A 24499-nucleotide genomic window follows, 5' to 3' on the forward strand; every position below is an offset into this window, starting at 1 on the left:
AACTGAAGTTGTCAAGACTTGACACTCCTCCGCCGGGAACGAGCAGCTATCAGATTTCCGACTCAACATGGGAACCGGGGATCAACTGTGTCGCGTCCTTTGTAGGGATCCGACCCGTGGGTTGCAAGCCCAAAGCCAAAGGCCCTCATTTCCACATTGTTTCCTCCCTGTCACCTTAGCAGGCCTCCACAACGAACTGACAGCACCATGGACCAACGTGAATGGTGGAGATGGAAAGGATGGCGCACACACCACGTGGTTACCTATATTACACAAATCAAATCAAACAAATAGGCTACATTAATAATAATAACAATACTAATAACAATTAACCATCGTGTCAAAGTTTGCCTTGTTTATCCTCTTGTGTTGTTGATGTACATGGTCCAGAATTATTGTTCCCTTAATATAAAAACATCACAAACAGATGCACCACATATTTACACGCGTCTTCATTAGAACCAGTGGTGGAAAGTAACTGAGTACTTTTACTCATGTACTGTACTTAAGTACAGCAATGAACTACTCGTACGTTACTATAGTATTTCCATTTTATACTACTTTATACTTTTACTCCACTACATTTATATGACAGCCTTGTTTACTAATTACTTTTCATGTTAATATTTTTACATTAAAATAACGTATCAAATACAACACAAAGGAGTACTTTTCGTCCCCTAGTCGTATGTTTCAGATGTCTATGAGTTTTGTTTGTTTTTGTTTTTGTTTGTTTTTTTGTTTAGTTCCACCGAAAAGACATTTCACCTCTAAACTTCTCAGGTGGTTTCATTTAAATAACCGTTTCAATATTTCACAGAAAGATTCAAGATTAGAGAAAAGACACAAAAAAAACCCAAACATTATTTTGACTTCATTCTTCTTTCATTAATCGTCTCACGACCTCTCAGATTTACCTGGTGACCCTTCGGAGGGGCCACACTGGACTAGACCTCTGAACTGTATATAAAGTGGTTAAAACTAGCTCCACTTCCAAAGGCTACAGCAGTGAAATGCTGCTTACACCATAATGTAACACTCACAGAGGCCAATATTTTCTGCAGGATGATTACTTTTGCTTTGGATACTTTAAGTACATTTTGGTGACAATACATCTGTACTTTCACTGAAGTAGGATTTCGAATGCAGTGGAACATTTTTAGACTGTTTTACTGGTGCTTTTTCTTAAGCAAAGAACCCGAGCACTTCTTCCGCCGCTGATTTGAACAAAAAAAGAGCACGAAAAGGAAAAATGGACTGATGTTAATGATTTCTGTGTCATCATTTTATGTCAGTATACAAGGTTTTTACGCTGTGTCACATTGCACTCGGTATTGAAGTAAAAACATCTGTACATCTGTAAACATCTGTTTTTGAGGTGTAATGCCCAGCACATTCACGTTTTTTTTCCCCCCGATCATCAGCAACCTCCTTCCTCTTGGACAAACATTTCTAATTTTGTGATCCACAACAACAGCATCAGAGCATTTGTGGAGTGGCTCGCTTTGCCAGTGTGACCACTCTGCCATGATCTGTTCCACACACGGTATGTACACTATGATGACTTTCTCAGTCACTGGTGTAAAGTGACTGTACATATGGCCTGTGTGTTTGCAGTAAAAAACTTTATCATGAACCCAGAGGGTGTGTGTGGGCAAATATTGAGGCAAATATTATTTTATTTTTAATTATTTTTATTTATTAATTTATTCATTTGGCCAAATGCCTTCCCCCTTGGCACCGCAGCAGTCAGCGCATTGTGCAGCGATATCCCCGCGTGTAAAAATTCACTGCTTTAACTGGGTCAGTCTGAAGCAATCGGAAAAAATCCTTCAGGGTGTACAAAAAGACCATCAAGATATTCTTAAATTTTAATGTTGCAATTCTACACAGAAGGGAAAGACTAGAAACTTGACTGGTGATAAATTGCAGTGAGTGAACTGAGAAATCACCTGTATGTACAGTTTATACAATGCAAATCTGTGGGTCGTTGACTTCTGCACATATATAATTTCAAACAACATTAACAATTAAGTATTTTAAAGAAATAGTTTGACATTTTGGGAAATACACTTGCGCTTACACTTTTTGACAGTGAGTAAGATAAGAAGATCAATACCATTGTCCTGTTGTCTGTATGGAAACAGTTAGCCTGGCTTGATAGTGACTTCTTGATCACTATAGTTATTATGTTTTATTAAACCGTATGACAAAAAACTCCAACTACCATTTTCAATGTCAATAATGAACCTTTAAACTCAATATATCGCCGTATTTCCCTTCTGCATAAAAAAATGCATAAGGGGTTGTTCACGTTTTTATAACTTGGGTAGTGTCTGTAGATTTAGACATAGGGCAGCTTATATGTGTCCTGAGAGGCAAAACTGAGGGCATAAAAAGTTTGGAAATTACGCCCTGCTGCTCGAAAAGCCTAGAGGCCCTGAGCGTCGGGTGATAACCGAGGGCGACTCAGGTGAGTATTTTAACATTTTGATCAACTCAGGGCTTCTCCCGTGTGGATTTTGTAAGAGGACACAGTGGTTTCGTGGTCTTTCAGTTAATGAATCAAACATGAACTGTAAAAGGGGGACAAAAATAGGATTTTGAGGTTTGAAAAAGTCTGGGGGCCTGTACTATTTAGTTGAGTGTATGTTGGTAAAACAACTTATTTTACATACAGTTATTAGTGAAGTACAGTTGTTAAGAAAACTGGATTAGAAACCGGGGGAGGAGATGAGCAAAATGAAATCCTTTGTCTGAACTACAAAGCTGGAGAGCCTCTATTCATCTTCTTATATTGTGGCATAGCACAGAGAAAGCTGATCTTAACTTAACATCCAGTGCCAGCGTAGCTTATTATTGCATGTTTCATACGCTACAATACTGTGTTACATGGAGAAATGCAAATGGCTGGAGTTGATAGGAACTGTAGGAGGATTACCAGAATATGTGATGCAACATGTCCCAGTATGTTAATTTTAGCTGAATCTTTGTGCATTAGTTCAGAAGAAATGTTGCCTGTTTTGCATGACATTAGACCAAGCCTAGTGATAATGATTGTCCTGGAATGGAAACAGTCCTGCTGCATTTTTTTTTACCACGCGTCACATACAATGTTATTTTATCATATCATGGTCATATCTTAACAAATATCAAAATGTAAGTCATCGGTACGCATTACTTTTACTGATGAAATTACAGGGATACAAATTGAAACTGTGCATATTCAGTGTTTCACGCTTGGTGCGTGACAGGCATCGATAGATTGGTTGCTTTTCATTTTCATAAATGCTGTCCTTCCTCGTCATTGATCTGGTTCGTACTATAGATTGCATACTGTCACTTTAATTTGCCTGAATGGGCTCCAGCCCAACACACGGAGTTCAATAATATCCACTGACACTGATCTTCAGAGACAGCGATTCCAATTAATGCCATCGCACTGGTCATAAAATAATGCCGCTAGAGACCCACTGTGTATGAGGCAAGTAGATGAAGTTCATAATATGATTTATATTGCATGTTGTTGGAGGATCTGGTGCTAATTAAGAGGAGTTACAGGCATCAGCCTCTTGTTGCTGTTTCGACACTGTGGGAAATAAAAGTCAGCACAACAGCCTTTATTTCCGATAAGGCGGCAGCTGGTCTTTTCTGTCAGACTGTATTTGGATAGAAACCCAGATGGGTATTATTATGAAATATTTACAATTCCTGAAAACTGGTTCAAATCTTACTGTGAGTATTTACCTATTACCTTAGAACAAAAACATCATTTTTTTTTCATGCACTGGTCAATTTTGAGATTTTGGGCTATTTTGCTTCCATAACATGTTGCTTTCAGTCTAGTTGAAAGAAAATGTCCAAGACACACATCTCTGTGTTAATTTGTATATTTGATTCTGTAGTTTTCTCCTAAATTCGCCAAAAGATAGCATTCGAACACAACATGCAGGTCTCATTGTAAAGGTCTCTCTCCTGCACAATGTTATTGGATCCAAACATGGTTATTTCCTTCGTATCAGCAACAAAGGAACCTGTAAGCAGTGGTTTCCAATAAAAAATGTATAGAATTTTACAATACATATCTTTAAGGACTGCTTTCTCAAAGTAATTTTTTCTATTATACCAGAGCCAGAAATCTCCACTTCAGTAGCTCTATTCCTACATGCTGAAGGTTTTTACAGAGGGGTTTGTTCATGTATCATTCATGGCCAGACTTATATAACATTTTACTCATAAAAACAAGAAGAAAATGGATTTTAATATGGCTGCTGACAGTATTTTCTGATTTATGGAGGGATAAAAAGAGATATCCAAAATCCCCTCTGTAAAAACCAACAAAATGAAACAAGAATTTTGAACCTGGCCTTATCCAATATTCAGATTTCTGCTATGGAAATATATGCAAATTAGCCCAAATTTAATTAGATGATGTCTCATTTGCATATATAATACAATATTTTCAGAAAATTTGTGGAAAAAAAACCTTTTCTTAATGTAAGTAATCAACTGGAGAAATTTTGTGGTGTTTTCATTTAGTTAATATATATTTTTTTTTTTTACCATATTCACCTGTAGTGTCTTTACTTAAATATTCATACTATTCATATGATAATAGTACATTCATACTATTAGCAACAATCATAATTACAGGAAAAAAACAAACCTTTAGGTATTTAATGTTCAAAGAATAGTTCAACATTTGAAAAAGAAAAGCCCACCTATTTACTTTCTTGCTGTAAGTTATATGAGAAGATGAATACCTCTCTGATATTAGCCAGTTAGCTTAGGTTAGCCTCAAGACACGAAACAGGGGGAAACACCTAGCATGGCTCCAGGCTAAGGTAACAAAGTCCACCTAACAGCACCGTTGAACCGCACTAATCAACATGTAACTTCTGAATTGTTTAACCTATCTGACAGTGAAGTGCAAAAAAGACTTAGAGGGTTATGTGGTGGACTGTTTCTATGGCCAGGGCAACCTCACAGTGATGACAAGACTCCAGAAATTTAGCCAAGAACTAGTCCACTATATAAACCCCTGTAAAACCGCACTTTACACTGGTACACTTCAGCTTTTGTATCAATCTCAGGCTTTTGTTTCCTGTCATTACAGTTTCCAGTCCTTGTGTCTACGCTGACCTAACCAGCCGATCCAGCGTCTTGTCTACTGTAAAATATCCCTTTCCTCGTCTAGTTCGGGACAATGAAGTGAATCAGTCTATTTTCCAAAATGTCAAAATATTCCTTTAAAGGTTTAACGCTCAAAAATTCAGCTAATCTACTTTTAAGGATTGTGTCAATGCGACCTGTGCAGATTTGATCGACAGTGGCCTGGCAACATATACAAACATCCCACCAAATATCATCAGTTTCTGATTCAAATGTTGCTTAATTTTTGACTGCCTACATCAAACCAGTGAGGAGAGCACAGAAAAAAAAAATCTCTAACATGAAAAAAAAGAAAAAGAAAAAAAAAACTTTGGCAGGAAAGTTTTTGTTCATGTAAGACCATATTCTTGATTTAAATGAACTTTTCATACAAGCTTAGCTTTCGACAGCGAAGGTCTGGAAATTTCCTATCAGGTAAGGCTTGAAAAAGCAGGACCTTGATTGTTATGACCAGTTAACTCCTGACATGCAGTTACATGCAAGTGGGAACCCCGATAAAAATACAGTTCCATCAGAAGAAAATCTGAAGAAAATCGTAATTTCAAAATTCTAAAATAAGTAGGTCTGGTATTACGTGTCAATTCATGGCAATTGCTAAAGAAAATTGAAAAAAAAGGACACATGAAAAGAGTCTCTCCAAGCTTCTTACTTAGGTACCTACCTGTCAGAATAGATTGGTGTTTAAAGTCATGTTCAATGTCCACTGTGTCCTTGAATTGTAAATTACAAAGAGCAGGTTCGTGATGCAATATGCATTCACAGTCTGTATCATCTACTCCTCAATGGAGTAGAAAACAAACTAGCTGAACAAAACAAAGGGAAAGCACCTCTCGGCAAAGCAGTCACAGGACTTTGAAGTTATCTAACATGTCTTCAGAGAGACTGACTTTGATGTTCAGAAAACTCCTCTCAAACAGTGACACATTCCCCAGAAAATAATTGTCAAACGTGTTCCTGAGCACACTGACTGCCCTGCAGGCAGCATAGGCGTGAACCCTTGGTTTATTCTCGGCTCCAAATTTCTTACTGCTTTATAAACTCTCATTGTTCAGCGTCATGACTTTTGCCGCGTGACATGTCACGGTAAGAAGTTCACGTTTTGATGAGCTGAACACTTTCACTCAAAGTGTGGACTTAGCAGCCTTTTTGGGTTTTGTTCCTTTGCCCGTGAACTGTCAGACCTTATGCTTGTGTATGACAATACTTGTGTTTATGGGGGCAGTGATTAACTGAAAGCACACTATGTTGACTTTAAAAAAGAAAAGCTCTATGTTATCCCCGACAAGTCAATGTGTGTTAAAATTACAGTTCTGCGAAGACGTCCATGTTTTTGCGACCATGTGCAGCAAAGGGTGTAATGTTGCACACACCTTCCTAATTCCAACGACGCATTGTGCAGATTTGTGTGGGCTTAAACACGTGGGCTGTTTCTTTTATACTTGTACATATATTTGTACAAAGTTTCCTTTTTTTCCATCTCTGTTTTGATCCAGGCCCCTGACGGGAACTGGATGAACCAATCAGCTTGCTTGATGCAGGTCCACAAAAATGTATATTTAAATAATTACATTAATATCATAAATGTGCAATGACTAGTGGACTAATGGCTCAAACTAACGACTACTTTTACTAGGAAAACCTTTGGTGTCAAATGAGCCCCGTTTACATTCGCCAGTGGGATTCAAATCGAAACAGAGAGGCATGTTTCAGCCTTAAGATTTACTGTTGTATGACTGTATTTGGGGCATAAAGGTAGGCACCCGACAAACCATAAAAAATTTACATTTAAAAAAGTCACGTGATGGGATGAGCACCCAGTAAAAACTTCACTCACGGCCCAGATCTTATGCTGATGTTCCTCCAAGCTCCAATTATGTACATTTGGGAAGCTCTTCTGATTCTTCTGAACCTCCTCCAACATGGATTCAGTCTGGGCCCCTTGTTGCATACCATCCCACTCTGTCTTAGAATCGTTGCTATGCCTGCCTACTCTGATGTTTCCTGTCAAGGCAGAATGTCCAAAACTAATCAAAACTTATGCAGATTTTTGAAAAATTCAGCACATTTTCCTCCCCTTCCTTTAGCTTCTATATGTGCCACGAGCATCTGATCATATTTTTCTACTCCGCTGGTGTCTCAGGTCTACAGTGTTTCTGTGTCCTTCTCAGATGAGCCACGATGTATTTACATTTCATTGCCCTTTTTTGCATCAGTGACAGCAGTGGCAGGGGAGAATTTAGCTCATATTTTATTAAACCAATCTGCAGCTATTGCACTTGACTCAGAAACTTGGCGGGTCGTCTTGAAATGGGTACCTTTTAATTCATTATTTACATATCCCAGTGACACACACACGCACACACACAGAGGGAGAGAGAGAGAGAGAGAGAGAGAGAGAGACTGACACAATGCCTGGGCACATCCTCTGGCTTGGCTCTTTAGATTTCAGAGGCATCAGTATCCCAGTCGTGTGTCTGTGTGTGTGTGTGTGTGTGTGTGTGTGTGTGTGTGTGTGTGTGTGTGTGTGTGTGCGTGCGTGCTGCATGAACGCATGTGTGGGCGTATTTTTAATTTGAATCCCCTGGTCCACATTCAATACATATTTTTCTTTTATTTGGTCACTAATGAGGTTCCTATCTCAGTTCAAAGAAAAGCGTGTTCTTTCAAGTATCATTGCAACTTTAGGTCTTGTTTATCAGCATCATTATTAAGTCATTGAGAAAAGACACAGTTTATATTGCATCATTTATTACATTAGCCTTCAAATAATATTATTTCGCTGCTGGACTGGCGGACAGGTTATGTCTCCAGTACCTCTGACTTCTCGGTCTGATTGACTGTGAAATGACCTCTTTAGTTGTAATGTGGTAAAGTGAAACATAATATCTCTATAGCAGCATAAGCTCAATGACTCATGCAGTATTAGCTTTGCTGCTTCCTCTGTCAGCATGCAGGGGCAGTTGTAGTTGTTTTCACATACCCATTATGCATGCTTGTTGATGCCTGGAGACATGGTTACTTTTTTCTCCTTCATTTTCAACTGAGCCTCGACTGATGTTGCGCTGAAATTGCGTGAGCCAACTTTGACCCTTGATGTTTCTTTGAAGAGGCCCCAAAATAAGCTCGTTCTCTCTCTTTCTCTCTGCAGGCCACTGTGTCTCTCCGGAGCTCCATAATGGCCAACCCGGACCAGGGCCCATTCACCTGATGTGTCAGTGTGACACACCGGCAGCCCAGGTTGCTTTCCATGCTAAACCTTTTCTCCCTTTTGTGTGTGCCAGCATTCATTCTTGAATAGCACTGCAGCAATGCTGACAAAATAGTTACCTACCTCACCCCAGAATCCCTACACACACACACAACCACACACACGCGCGCACACTCACTTCCTTTCTCTTTATGGATTCAAAGCCAGTCTTCTCTGGCTCCTTTGTTCCCCACTCCAGGCTGGGCTCAGATCCTCTCTGCTCCCTGTAAGCCTGCTCCGCTCTGTCATCAGGATTACAGGCTGTGCTGTAGCAGATTAATGACTGACAACTCTACACTCCTCTCAGCATCGCGCGGCACAGACGGAGCTACTAGGAGGGAGCATGTGCCTGGTTGTGAGGGAGAGAGGAACAACTGCGGGGGAGATAATGCATTGTGTTGGTCCGAGAACAATATGTTAGCTGTGCGACTGTGCGTGTGCGTGAAGTGGAAAAGTGTGGTTGCGAGATGGTGAGTGAATGTGCGACGGGGTATGTGTGTAAATGTGTTGCTTATTTGAAGCGGTGGTACGTGCAGCGAAAGCTTTTCAACTTCTACACCTGAGTGTAGCACAGCAGGGTGGAGAGTAAGCCGGTGAACACGGCGTCTCTGTTGAACAAGCTTAGGTTGATGTGTTTGTCTGTGTCTGGTCATGTGTGTACATGTGTACGCCTGTGTACTCGTGTCTCGAGAGCCCAGCAAGAAAAAGTGGCAGCTACAAGTCCAGTACATGAGGGACTGTGGACTCCTGTGCCTATTCCCTCCGATAATGCCTCCTAACAAAAACAAAAGAGTTTTCTGGCTGCTTTGTTTGGGGCAAAGTGGAAGCTGGCAGTAGTTGTACAAGTCCAAACAAACAAACCTAGAGCTAACACTTTCCGAAGTTTTGAATAAATTAGGCCACGATCTCATACCACCTCAGAGCCTCATAGAAGAAGCTTATGTGTGTCATGAATTACTAAGTAGTAATATTTGGGGCCTCTCACAGCCATCAAACAGCTGAGGCTTAATTTCCTGAGACTTGCCCTGGAGTGTCCAGGAAAGTGGGCTGTCTGAGCTGCCATCTGAGGACTGAGAAGCTTCTGTTACTTGCATTCGGCTCTGATATCTTTGAAATTCGTAAAATGTTTGTTGTTTTGTTAGAAATCGACAGCCATTTACCCATCCTTGTTTCCTATGGCGACTAATGTCAAATGATCATGGCCAGTGGTAACTAAGGACATTTACTCAGGTCCTGTGCTTAAGTGTTGAGGTACTTGTACTTTGCTTGAGTATTTTATGCTACTTTATACTTTTATTTCACAACATTTCAGATGGAAATATTGTTCTCTTTACTCCACAACGTTTATTATTATATTTTACATTAAAAGACGCGATAAACCTTCAACCCCAACTCATATTGGGCGAGAGGCGGGGTTCACCCTGGACAGGTCGCCGGTCTATCACAGGGCTGATACTTAGAGAGACAAACCACCATTCAGGCTCACATTCAAACGTAAGGGCAATTCAGAGTCGACAGTTAACCTCACCTGAATGTCTTTGGACTCCCAGTGGAAGCCGGAGTACCCTGAGGAAACCCGTTCACGCACAGGAAGGACATGCAAACTCCACACAAAAAAAGGCCCCAGAACCCAGAACCCGGAACTTTCTTGCTGTGAGGGGAAAATGCTAAAGTGCTAACTTTTTAAAGAATATTTTAAGAACACTTTGCTGATAATACTTCCTTACCTTTACTTAAGTAGGTTTTTTTAAATACAGGAGTATATTAATGTATTTGTATGTTTATTAAAGTCAGAATCTGAATCACCACTGATAATGGCTTGCAACATATCGAATCCAGAATGACAACACACACAAGCCAGCTGTGGTAAAATACTTTTATAGAGCAGTAATCCATATCTGAAATATAGCATCCAAGCAGAATCGCTCTGAAATGTACAGAACTCAATTCACCCATTTTCTCATTTTATATTTTGCTTTTTATGTAAATGTTATCAGTTCATTTGTGTATGTATGTGTTTATGTATGTGCTGTATGTGCACGTAGACATGTGTAGCGGGTTTTCATCAATTACAGTATATTAAAAGTTTTAAATACAGGTCATAATAATTCTTTTTCAATGTCTCTGGATATAAAAGCTGGTGTTCTGGCCCATTAATGAAGTCCATTAATGAAAATGAAGCCTTCCTCTCTGTCTTTTCCCTTTTTGCCTATAAACTGTATTCACTTCATCTTTTATAAATATGCTCTATCCTCTCTTCTGTATTGCCTGTTGTTCTGTGCCCCTTGCCCCATTCCACCTGCTATATATTCTCTTTATATCTCCTAATTGCTTCCTAACTGTGACTCATATTGTGGACTGAACTTTTGCTTTTATTGGACTTCAGCACTTTTACTTCCCTGCATCAGTATCAAACCTGTAAGTGCTGAAGAGGCATTTTAAGAGCAGTAACAACATGTGCGCCCGAGTCAAGCCATTCTCATCAACTCCAACAGCAACAGCTAAAATCATAACCTTTGTAGCTCTTTCTCCTCCCACAGTTTTATGTTTGAATTTTAATTCTCCAGTTCATTCCACACTTCCACTTTAGTTAATGTCATTTGTAGGTTTTAAAGAAGGGTATGCAGTGCATTGCAGTATCAAAATGTCTCTTGCTTCATCCTCTAGCACTCAGAGGAACCAGAAGCATTTCTTCCTGTTCTTCTTGGTGCTGGCAGGGGGTCGCACCAGTTGAGGGGAGTCTTGTTGGTGGGGTGTTGTGGGCTGGGGAGTGGAGGGCTGTGGCGAGCCCTCCGGAGGGTCGCCCACCTTCCATGTGCGTACCACCTGCCCTTCCTGCAGGCGAAAGTCATGCTCTACACTGGAGAGAGAAAAGGAACGAGAGAAACAATGCAGTTAAATGTTACTTAAGCGTGTTAATTCTGCAAAACCTGATTTATTTATTTTTTTTGGCCTCTGGGGGGCAGCGGACACAAGTTGCAAATACATCTTTGGCATATCATCACATTTTAAAAACAGTTTCTTATTTACACATTGAATGTAAGACCAATAATCACTCTCTTTTAGCTCTGTTTTTGGTCTCTACCAGCTCCTGAGGGAAATATCTGTCTCTTTAGCTGCTAAATGCTGCACTATGTTCAGCAGCTACTCACTAACTTTGTCTGTCTGCTATATAGTGCTGAGCAAGTAGTGTACAGTACGTCTTTGGAGATTATTCACTGAAAACAAGCTACAACATTAGCAGAGTGGTGAGAGGGAAAAGAAAAAGTAACGTTGCAGGCCGTACAACTAAACAATGAAAAGTTCTCAGAATCAGGTGATAATTCTCTGTAGGTTTATGTGTACGAGCAACCCCTTTCACATTTTCACACTGTTTTTATGTTGTTATTTGAACATTATAAAAATACTGATCATAGCAACTGACACATTGCAGATATATAGACGAATTACGAGTGTATGCACAGTGCAAGATACAATCAAGAACTAGTGAGAAAAGCATCACAGAGTATCACTGAAGACTCTGCATGTGCCACTTCCTAGTAGACAATAATGAAGCTGTTGACAAAGTGAATCAAGAGCAAAAATGCTGAGTACCACAGAAATGTTGCAGCACCAGGAGGGATCCCAGGACTGCAGCTGACACACACACCAAACGAAAAGTCGGCAAGGTGCATTGTCAGTTACATGACAGTATAGCTCAGGGGCTTCACTGCCGAAATGAGATTTGAACTCTGATGCACCTCTGCAGAAGCTATAGGTAAAGGTAAGCAATAATAAATGAATGCATGTGCAATAAAGGAATAAGGACAATATTTGCTTGCCGAATTACTTTTGTCAGCAGTTGCATGTTGGATAAGCTTTCCCCCTGTGAACTGATTCTTTTTCCCTCATTTCTTTTTTTATTCATTTTACTTTGCTGCTATTCTTGCTTATTATGCAGTGGCCTAGTTAGCTGGTGTTTCTCATCACAGCACAGATGCTGGAAATAAAGAGGAGTCCCTCGGTTGATGATATGAGGAGAGAAGTGCTGCAGAGGAAGCAAGGCGGACTGAGCTCAGCAGGAGCAGCAGCAGGGCCTGGAGTTTTCAGGCAAGAACAATGAGGACTCTCACATTCATATCCATCTGGCTTCACAACTCCCACTCCCTCAGTCACTCAACCACTTCACTCTGGATGCCCACTGGTATTCTAATGCACAAAAAAGCAAATGAAACATCAAACTCCAGACAGGAGCACAGTGCAGGCAAGGGGTGCGGACAGAGTAAACAGTAAAAAAAAAGTGAGTGGGTACAAAGAGCAGTGGAGAGGATTTCTTTTGCAATATTTACAGCAGGTAGGAAAGAAGCCACTTCAACTAAACCTGTTTGTGGCTGCCGGGGCTGCTGCACAGCTTGAAACAAACCTACAAAGCTGCGTAAAACGAGGTGCTAGTCAGTACGAAAGTTAGTTGACTGAGTCCGTCTCTGCTGCCCTGAAATGAAAAGAGTAAATAAAGTGCTCCTTTCCCCTGATTTTCACAGCCTCCCTATTTGTGCCACTATACAGCTCAGCACCCTATAGAGCTCCCCAGTGACTCTTGCCTTGCGTCTGCTGTGTTCCCTCTTTGTGAAAATGAACAGCCCCGGTCCACAGCTCTGTGTGATCAAGGCACACTGGCACTGTAGGGAGCTGTCCACCCTCAACCTTAATTATCTGCACACTGAGCCCACAAACTGTGGCAGACAGGAAGCTGTGAACCTAACACAGTTTTTCCCACTGCTCCTCTTCTGTCTTCTGCCCACATTTTTTGCCTTTTTGGCCACAGGCAACACCCCACCTCGGGCTCTGCCTGTGGGACAATAACGTGTGTTTTACAGGTGATGCAGATCATATTTCAGAAGTGTGACAGAGCTGTGCTGCAATATAGGTTTCAAAATTAGAGGGTGGGATGATCGTGCTATTGTGTTGACCTGAAAAGTTGCAAGCTCATCCTAACACTGGTGTAAATAAAGATTAAAAAAAAGGTTTTTTCACAATAGTTCCACAGTAACTGCTGTGTGTTTACTTCATGTTCTGTAACAAAAATCACATGGCTTTGTGATACTTTAAAGTCCTTTGCAGTCAAAAATGCGTTTTGATTACTGTTATTTCACTTGGATGTTTTACCTCCACTGTGCTGAATGATGTACAGTACTGTGCAAACGTTTTAAGCATTTAAGATGTTTAGATTCTTATTCTCCCCGCAGCAACATCAGGGAGAGTCATAAAGAACTATCTTCAGAGACAAGAAGAACAAGGAGTCCTGCAGCCGATGATCTGGCCCCCACAGAGCCCTGATCTCAACATCATGGAGTCAGTCTGGGTTTACATGAAGGGAGAGAAGACACTGAGGCAGACTAAATCCACAGAAGAACTGTGGCAAGTTCTCCAAGATGCTTGGAACAGCCTACCTGATAAGTGTGCTCAAGTGTACCGAGGACAGTTGATGCTGCTATAAAGACAAAGGGTGGTCACACCAGACATCTATTTGATTTAGGTTTTTTTCTGTTTACTTCACTTTTTATAAAGATAATTGATAAACAAAATCTATTTGTGGCATTATATTTTAGAGCATCCTTGCTTTACTTTTAATGCCTAAAACTATTGCACAATACTGCATATTGAAGACACACTAAGATGATTCACAATCAGTGACACCATTAACAAATTACAAAGGTGCACCTGAGTTTATCACAATCGCTGAACATTAGAAAAAGGTTAAGAGAACACAACACAACGACATGATCAGTTGACTCAGTAGCACAGCTTAAAGAGGACAAACTAAAAGTAAAGGCTACAAAGAAAAGGACACATGGGCCTGTATTCATTTAGCCATTAAAAAGAATGTATAGTTAGGAGCCCAAGCTAAACAACTGAATAATAAAGACATGATGTAATAGACATTGGACAAAACAAAACAAATCACTTGGGAAAAAAGACAAGTCTATAAGACTTTCTCTATACAGAAGTGATGAACTCAGGTTTACACTATCATGTTGATGATAACACTGATTGTGGATTACCACCGGCTGTGGGTTGTATATCTATAAGGCTGTATCTGGCACTTGTATCGAACTTGTCTTGAGAAAGACCGAGTGTGGCCGAAAACCTCAGTTATACAATAAAATCACTGGAGCTTGGTGTGCATTTACTGTGTCTTCTCTCCAATATGCAACCTACAGAAGTGTGATATGAAAACTTGAAACCGCCAGTTCACATACACTGGGCATGGACTTTTTAGTGAAGTGGGAGACATCTTGAGTCAAGCAGTTTAACTTCTGAAATGAAAAATATTTGCACAGATCCAGGAATTTTTAATGAGGGAGAAGGAGTAAATTCAGTTTTAAGAACCATATCAGACACAAATTATCCTTCAGAGCAGTGTTTTATGTATCTTAAAATATCTCTGGAGGAGATCTTTCTTTTGCCCTTACACATATCTAATTGTATGATCCCTCCAAGTCCCGGTGGTTGAAACAACTATGACCTCCGAGTTTCAGTGGGAGGATCAAAGTGACTCCAAAGTCAACAACACATCAGCCAGATGGGAATATTTCTCGCCGTTAAACTAGTGTACTTGTCAGTGCACTATCCATTCCCACTGTGTGACCTTACTTTGCGCTAGTTATTCCATCTTTATAGATTTACTGCATAAATCTCCTCCTTTTGTAATCAGTCAGTTTGGGACACAGTGACCTTACCCAAGAGCACTACCCCAGTGCATCTCTAAAGGGGATTGACTCAGCAGATTTGTAGTTACCACATCATTTGCCTGGAATTCAGCATTATTTACACCCTTTCCTTGAAACTACCAGAGAAAATTAACAGCGATATTCAAAATATTATTAACAATATTACTAGCACTAAAAATTCTCATATTACTGTCTGTATTACTGTATCTTAACCTGCAGTCAGATGAAGTTATACACAGTATAGTGTGCTGGTGAGCAGGACACTCACCTTCTGTTTCATTTTCTGTAAATGAGGATGTTAATTGCAGTCAGATTGGATACTGGCTAAAAGTCCAAAAAGCTGAAAACAATAATTTAAAATAATTTAAGAACAGAGGTTAAGCAGGTCTTAGTTTTTTTCCTCCATCCCTCCATGTATAAAACATTCATACGACAGCACCAGCAGGAGATCATCATTTCTCCCCCATCTGTCCTCCTCTGTGCTTTTGCTGAGTGGCGGAGGAGAGACTTTCAGCAGAAATATAGCAGTGCAAAGGCAATCAACTCGAAATATCTTTGCAATTTTCTCCCCTATAGGCTGAATATCGTTAAAAAAAAGGGAGAGAGAACATTTCATTTCAGCAGGAATTACACGAGCAGTCGATCTCTGTAGACCGCGGTGTTCATCCCTGATGAGCAACCACACCCACAATACTTGTATATGCCAACACACAGTACAAAAGATAACCCGCATGTGCACGTACGTAGACACTCCACAATCTACTGTAACCCCCAGCCCCTCAATATCCACACACATACACACAACAAGCTCCCTATTACTACTCAGGAGAACAGGCTGTACCCTGAGGTATTACACTCTCCTTGGACAATTAGTCTGAGATGGTCCCACCAGCTGCTTGCTTGCCACAGAGTGTCCCAAACTGTGGTCTGGCTTTAAAGATCTTTCTTTGATACCTGCATTCACCTTCAGATTGCACCGATTTGGGGAGTGTGATGTAAACAGATGTGTGTGTGTGTGTGTGTGTGTGTGTGTGTGTGTGTGTCTGTGCGTGCGTGCGCGTGCGTGCGCATGCGTGTGTGTGCGTGTGTGTGTGTGTGTGTGTGTGTGTGTGTGTCATAGAGCCCATCTCTGCTTTGTTTGAATCTAACATTGGATTCTCGCACGAGATGGTAATTTGTCCAGCCTGGTGTGATTTTATCCGGCTCATCCCTTTCAATTAACTCTGCAGCATCTGATACCGAACGCATTGGAATGTAAAAAATAAGATCATCCTCAAATAGATTTGCACACTCCCTCAGTGTTGTTTTGCATGTATGTCTCTTACGTACTGTATTATATACTGTATATATTGCATGAAGACTATAGCATTTTCATTATATGTGCGATCTGGGGCTGCCCCCTAATAGTCGACCAAATGTTAGTCGATGAGAAGAGTCTTAGTCAGCCAGGTTTTGATGGGTCAGTTGGTCGCAGGAAAAAAAAAAAAGAAACTCCAGGGGAAGTGGCAACAACCAGTCACTCAATCAGTCAAGGACAGTCATCGTTTACACAGCTGGTCCCTGTGTTTATCAGATAGTAATGTAACCGAGCGTCTCGGGTTCACCTAACTGACCAAATATAGTAATAAAATAATAAACAGGACACAGAGACGTAGTACAGTGAACAGCGGCAACAACTTCTTTATTTTTCCTAATACGTGCATCACAAGCGGGACGTCGCCAACAACTCCTGCCTTGAGGCAGCTCTTGGGGGACACACTACCTCAAATATCCCGAAACACATAGTAAACAAAGTCTGTTACGGTAATTACATGTCTGGCAGGAAATCCAATGTGGGGGTTCATTTCGAGAAGGTAAAGGACGTCATGCAAACAGGCAAACAGTCACCTATCATTCGTCAACCTCGGACACGGGTTATCATTTGAAACATGTAATTAGCCTAACGTTAGCCACTTAGCACTGCCGCTCGCTCTAATGTTGTCGGGTGTTTTGACACATTCAGAATCATTACCGCTTTTGCTGGTGTTGTTAACAAGCAGCTACTAGCTCGCTTCGTGTCTGCGCTTGTAAAATCTAGATTTTAAAGGCTTTATTTGTTTAATTTGTTAGCATGCTAACATTTGCTCATTAGCACTAATGTCATCAGTTTTTCAGGCATACACCAAAGTATTAGAAAGATTAAAATTTTGACCTGATGATGGCATGGAGGAAAAGTTTAAGGGATTACTAAAATTACTACAGTTCATCCCGAGGGGGACATTAATGTCGAGACATTTCATTTAAGAAAAAAAAAATACCAACCTCGTGGTGGCACTAAAGTGAAAGTCAGTGGATCATCTAAGTCTGTAGTATTCATCATCTGGGAAAAGATGAATATCTGTACAAAATTTCACAGCATATAAGGATGACAGGTTTAAAACAAAAAATCTTAGTTCCAGATAATTAAGTTGTGATCATGAGAAATTGCCTTACATCTAAAGATAATGAGATAATTAAGGCGTAATCTCAAGTTAGACACCCAGTCAGCTAGTCTACAATCAAGTTTTGTTGTTGTCAGGTTGACTTTATTGACAGCTGGCTGAGGCATCTTGTTTTGCTTTTGCAAACTGATTCTGACTGACAGAGGGTGGGTCCCAGTGTGGCCACAGAGCTATCAGAGGAGGTTTTTATTTAAAAAAAAAAAAACGCTGAAGTCATTAATTCTGCATTTCCAGACCTTCATGCATCAGGGTCAGAGAGGTCTGGAAGAAATCTAATCACAAAAATCAAAGAATTGTTCACTAACAAGCGACTGGACTCAGGTTACAACCAATTGAAATTGATGTCTGCAACAGGCCTAGAATGGTGAGGCAAAGTATTACTTCAGTTTGTCTCGCTGGGAGGAGACTGTCTGACTGAGCAAGAAAAGACAGACATTGTAAACTTGACTTGTGCCTCAGGGACTCATCATCATATGATTTATGCTATCCACGGTAGGGTTTGACTGTGCCATATAATTTATGCTAATCACTGGATACTAAAATCCTAAATGCATATCACCAGCAGACGGATCACAACACCGCAGTACCTCTTAGCATAAGACAGAACAATATATTGAATTGGAACTATGTGTGCTAGGATACAAATCTGGTCTTTTTCAAGGTCAGTACATTTGGCTTTATAACTAAGTGCTAAAGTTCTTGGCAGCAATTCAGAATAAAAAAAACGGAAACCTGTTGTGGATGATTTTAACCTTGTGTAGCCTGAATATTACTGTCTCTCCCTCCATCTCTGTCCTCTCTCTCTCTCTCTCTCTCTCGCATGCTTTTTTCCATTGTGGAGTAATGAATGCCTAATATTTACATTTGTATTACAATTACTCACGTAGATTTTATTAATGTGACCTTATTAGCGACCTCTGGCACTTTCCATGGCGCTTTTTTTTTTTTCAAAAACCAACAGCACAGCCACTCCCAGTGACAGAAAGTTTAGACTTGCACCTTGTTTGTCTTTCCCTCCAATGTGGATGAATAAATAACACAAAATGTTGTTTGTAGAAGAGACCAGATGAAGAACCTGGAAGGTTTAAGATCAGAGAAAACCCTCTGCATCAAATAGCTTTGTAAATAAAGAGCAAGTGAGGTCAAGATTGATTACTGAAGAAGCATAAGCTAGGGATGAGGAAATAAAAGCAGATGTAGGCCAGAAGCTTACAGTCCCATCAGAGTTAGCCTGTACCAGCTTAAGACCTGACCCGCTATTGCGGTCTAACTCTCAGTGCTTTGTTTATTCTGTAGGGCTCATTGTTCCATGGGAAGATGCCGTACAAAGTGTATAAATGAGACACGCTTACATACACTGAACCAGCAGCCAAAAGCAATGCTGGCTGTTCAGAGCACCCAGGATCTAATCTGGTGGGGAGGGGGGGGGGGCTGTTTGTTTTGAATTCACACTCATTACTGTTTTACTTTGGGAGTTCACTGTGTGTGCATGCTGCCATCACTTAACTGCCTCTGTCAGTAGCTGCTTTCAGCAACCTGATTAGCAAATGTAGCATAAAAGAGGTAGTGGTAGGTGAGACGTAGACCTCTGACAACATAAATACTTCCCGTACGGCTGATGATGCACAAAATGGTAGGTTCATTTCAAGAAACAAGGAAATAAGAATTCATTCCCCGGAGAAAAAGAAATTGAAGCTGCATGACATTTTTGGCTACTTGAGGGCAGCGGAAAACAGTTGGAACACAGCGTTGACATATCATCACTTTTTAAGTTTATACGATGACCTTGTTACCAAACTGTCGCTTATTTACGCCCAATATTCACTCTTTCTTAGCTCATTTTGTGATCTCCAACAACTCCTGAGGGGAGTATCTGGCTCTTTAGCTGCTAAATGCTCCACTACCTTCACCGCTTGGTTGCTAACTGTGTCTGTCTGCTGTTTGGTGCCCAGCAGGTAGAGTGGAGTGGGTTTTTCAGAGCTCTTTCACTGAAACCGCCACAAGCTGCACCTGGAAATAATGCCGATGAGAGTGAACCAAAACATTAAAGTTGTAGGCCGTAAACCAAAACAATGAGCTTAAAAACAGAGTCAGGTGATAATTGTCTGTGGGTTCGTCGTCACTATGAGTAAAATTGCAGATGGGTAGTCTTAAACTTCCCACAGCTCTAATGATAAACCTTTTATACAGAATGTCTGCAGTTCGCCTATACAGCGCTGTTTCTGAACCTCTGAGCGGAGAAGTTTGAGCTAAACAACGGTTAACCTTCCCTTTTATCGTGGGCCATGAACTGCTGAACACGTCATTTTCAATTCAGTCGAACTATAAGCCGGAGCGTACGCACAGGTTTAGTGTTGAAGTGTAGTTGAACACAACTCGTTGAGGATCTGGGTCGACACTGGCTGAGCGTTGGTTTTGAGGAAATTGGACCTGAATTTACTGTTCGCCCTCCTGGGGCTGTTTTGGGCCAAATTTAGTGCAACATATGTGATGAGGTGTGCTTACCCAGTCTGTGCTAAAATTCAAGCCAGGGTTTTTCCTCAGCACCCGCCCACAATGGATATTTATCCAGGGCTCAGTAAAAGGGTAGACACAAAAGTACTCCAGAGTTTTCCTGTTACTGGGAAAGTTTTGTAAAGAAGGATAAAGGAAGTGAACAGTAAGTAACCAGAGGTGAATTAAAAGGCAAGAGGTGATGGCTGCTTGCACGTAGTAGGCTACCTGTTTCTACTCAGCACCACTGGGGTATTGAGTGATTGCCGCTGGAGCGGAAGGCTCTGATGGATGAGTGGCTATTGAGGAGATCTGAGAGCGAGAGAGAGGTGTGACGGCAGGGTGGCAGTTTGCCATCCGAAAAAAACAAAACAACTAGCAGTTAGGATCCATCCATCTTTATCTCTGTCGTACCCATTCATAAATACACACTAACATATTGAGGCCTTCTCCATGGTCTTCTGTGTGCGAGGGGGTGCCTATTGTTTCATTCGTCTAGCATTTCGAGGTGGGATGGATGAGGACAGTCTCTAGGGGAAATGAAGATTAAGGGCTAAGGTGAGCTGCGGGGAGGATCGTTGTGCATAGATGCAGAAAAACAGCAATGTTTATCTCAGTTGGTTTTATTTTTTATTTTTTTTGATGACTGAAGAGGTAAAAATATAATAGGCAGATTTGACAGAATAACAGTGTTTTGGTTGCTTTTGCTACCGCTGGCAATATAGTATAGGTTTTTGTGTGTGGAGATCATTTTTAGTATATTCGTGTTAATGTAGTATGAAACAGGTTCACAGATCATTGACAAGAAACTAGGAAAGTAAAGAAAATTGGAGTAAATAAACAAATCCCCAATGTGTATGAACTTGGACTGGGTGATTTCAACCCAAATTTGTATGTAAATTACGCAAACACAAAAGTTAAATACACTGAGTAAACTCCATCCACTCATGAAGACCATGAGGTGTGGGAAAAAGGCCGTAAGTGAAGCTAAATTAAATTATTTAAGATTTTCTTTTGTCAAACTATTGTAAATACAATAAATACAGTATATATATATAATTCAGTTCTGTTGTATATAAATGCAGAACACTTTCTAAAAAGAAACCCACATAAAGGGTTTATGGATGGTAACTAATGGCTTAAATACTGTTAATAAATCATTTAAAAATGCTCTATGGATAAGTCATAGAAAAGTAAATGTGAAAGAAGGACATTCACTCACGCTATTCAACTTTTTTATTGTAAACCTCTGACACTTTAAGGTACATTTTGTTTTTAGTTTTTCAATTATTTATGGTATTTTTCCATATTTGTAAGTAATTTATTTAAGTTATTTTTCCTCCTAATTGAAAAACTCTCACACTTTAAAAGCACAATATGTAATTCCTGCCGCTAGGGGTCTTTCAATCAAAACAATAACGAAAGACGGAGTTTGGTGACATTGTGAAGTAAGGTGGGATCATGGGAGTTGTTGTCCTCTTCAGCATTGCCGTCACTGCAGTCAGCTTCTTCCAGTTAGGATTCCTTCAGTGTCAGTGTCAGTGAGTCGAGTTAGGTCTCCTCCTTACCAAAACAAACAGACCAGGTGATTAAAACCGGTAAAAACACTGAATAAGGCAGTGTGATGTTAAAAATCTGTGTTTCTCCAACTCTGTTTGGCAGACACAAAACATGTCGGAGGGTGATGTGCTCATGTCTTGTGAGCACATCATCTACAAGTTTTCAGCTTAGATGTTTAGAATTGGTTAATAAATGGATTTTTGTCAGGATGCCCTGTAGCCCTCTTCCAGAAAATAAGTGGTCAATTGAGCCATTGGTACCATCTTCCTGATGGTGCTCTCTTAAAAAAAACCAAAGGAAGTGTCAAGGTGTCACTATGATTCAAGAGAAGTACTTGTCGGATGTTTGAACAGCCCCCCTCCACCCACACCTTGGAGCATTCGAATGTCATTTACTGTGTGTAAAAAATGAGTGAAACGCTATCTCTTTGAAGAAAGACTTTGCGAAACTGTGCACCATTATCCTCATTTGAACAATAATCATGTCTATGGCAGGATTTTCATCCCGCCTTTGTGGCTGTTGGGAACAAGTATAAACACTTGCCCGCAGACAAGGGGGGAATGACACGTTGTGCAAACTAATTCGTTTCAAGCATAGTCATTCATGCTGGAGGAGCCGTAGCGATTTCTTCACAACAATGCTTATAACGGATCTATAAACCATTAGTAAATGATTTTGTTCAGCATTTATTAAGAAAATAATTACCACTTATGGTACCTATTAATACTATTAGACTAGTATGTTGGAAAATATTGAGCATTTAATATGCCACCTATCGATCATGTCTGATAACGATATAAGCACAGTGCCCAATCAGGGAGAAGATTGAGAGTGGGTGCTGGTGGAAGAGCTTTAGGGATCTAATTTAGCTGTGGGTGTGATTCTAACGTGATTAGTATTTATATGACACATCATCCACATTAGGCAGTGCTTCCCTGTTCCACATGCCACTCTTGATCTTCCTCTCGCCTCCCTGTTTCAAAGACATGGCACAACGGTGATGGGCACCATCTGGCACTCACTGTTGGCACGACTTCGGCTCTGTGATTATTGCCAAACAGCATGAACAAGGGTTCTCGCTCTCCCACTTCTCTCGGTGTGTCTTTCGCTCCCTCTCCCTCTGTTTCACACCCGGCCCTGTATCTGTCATTGCTTCACACAAATAAAACTCAAGAGTGGATGGATACACATTTGCAAGGACATATAACAATTTTACAGTTTCACATCTCCAGTGAATGGTCTGAGCCGAATGTGGTTTTTAGATGTATCCGCTGCTAACACGTCACATACCACTGTGCCTGTTTGGTTGTTTTTGGAACTGCGGTGCTGTCAGCGGTGCACGAGAAACACAAAGGATATGAAACAAATACTCTTCATTTCTATTTTCTTGTTTTCTTGCTGTGAAAATCTCATGCTCCTGCTGGTTGAACATATCCTCTGTGTACTTTCATATGGATGAGAGTGATGCCTACAGTGTATTTTCCCCCTCTCCCCTGTGAGATGCCTGTTGCTCCACGGCTCAGCCCTGAAGTAAAGATGGATTACTGCAGAAGAACTGCCTGCCCTGCCCTTTTACACATTTCACACACACCACTTCTCCATTATCAGCCTCATCCACGGGGGAAAGGGCTGCGCATGTGCACACACTTACACAGTTACACACACACACACACACACACACACACACACACACACACACACACACACACACACACACACACACACACATACACACACACACACGCACACAGCTCTGAAAGCTCTGACAGGGTTGTTTGGAAAAGGTCGGAGACAAGAATCTGACAAATCAAAAACTTCTGATATCCAGTTAAACTGAAAGTTGTCTTTCTATCCGTTTCTATTTATCTCTACCTCTCTCTGTTTCCCTTTCTCTGTCTGTTTCTCGTTAGAGATACAATGTAAGGATGAAATCCATCAATGTTCAGATCAATTGCTTTGCAGATATGGATGACCTGGCAATTTAAAAGATCAGAAAAAAGGAAATCCAGGCTCTGCAGTGAGAAGATTATGTCCCGATGTTGATTCGCTGCAGGGACTTGCCCTCAGGATAGGTGTATTATTTACTCATTGGTAAGCTGGGTTATTATTGATTACTTAAGGTCCAACATTTGCATAGTTTAATTTCTTTCCTTCAAAAAAAAAAAAACTCTACGGTATTTTGGAATTTAATTATATCAAGCCAAATTGTTACACTATTTTTTCATGCAATAGCCATTCACTGAATTTCCATTCTTTAATTGCTTCTCTTGGTACGTTTCATTGGTACTGAGAGAGTCCACCTTTCCCAAGAGTCAATCCCCCGACAAATGTAAGGCCAATATTCATTTCTTTTTTAGCTCTGTTATTGGTATCCACCAATCTCCGAGGGAAAAGTCTGGTGCTTTAACTGATAAATGCTCCACTCTGCTCACCAGATAGTTGCAAACTGCTGTTTGGTGCTGAGCAGGTAGTGCACATAGCTTTTTAAAAGTGAGAACAGCTGCCAGCTACGACTGAAAACAACACTATGAGAGCAGTGAGAATGAGCTAAAACATTAAAGTTGTGGACTGGAAAACCAAAACAATGAGCTGAAACTCACTTTAAAACTCCGTGAAGCTGATGGGAGCTGAAGATGATGAAGGTGACAATTGTCCTTTGGTAAATTGTTGATATAAAAGTATTGATTATAGAAACTTTAAAGTTAAGGTGAGATCATGGTTTCAGTTAATAAAAGGCAGAATTAACTAGAACTGTCTCATGCTTGGGAGTCGGACTCGCTATGTGCCCTTTCACCACCTTGACCTCCACATCTTCCAAGTTTTTATAGGACTCTTCC

The 24499-nt window shown here is 40.6% G+C and overlaps 1 protein-coding gene across 1 annotated transcript in view; it reads right to left on the reverse strand.

Moving 5' to 3' along the window:
* pcsk5a (proprotein convertase subtilisin/kexin type 5a) overlaps positions 1-24499 on the reverse strand; it is a 64985-nt gene that overhangs the window by 28884 nt on the left and 11602 nt on the right. The window contains exon 4 of the mRNA XM_040158083.1: positions 11147-11279. Coding sequence (XP_040014017.1) covers positions 11147-11279 — 133 coding nt within the window. The remainder of the gene's footprint in view (positions 1-11146; positions 11280-24499) is intronic.

The sequence above is a fragment of the Xiphias gladius genome, chromosome 20, assembly GCF_016859285.1.
Source record: "Xiphias gladius isolate SHS-SW01 ecotype Sanya breed wild chromosome 20, ASM1685928v1, whole genome shotgun sequence".
NCBI classification, from domain to species: Eukaryota; Metazoa; Chordata; class Actinopteri; order Istiophoriformes; family Xiphiidae; genus Xiphias; species Xiphias gladius.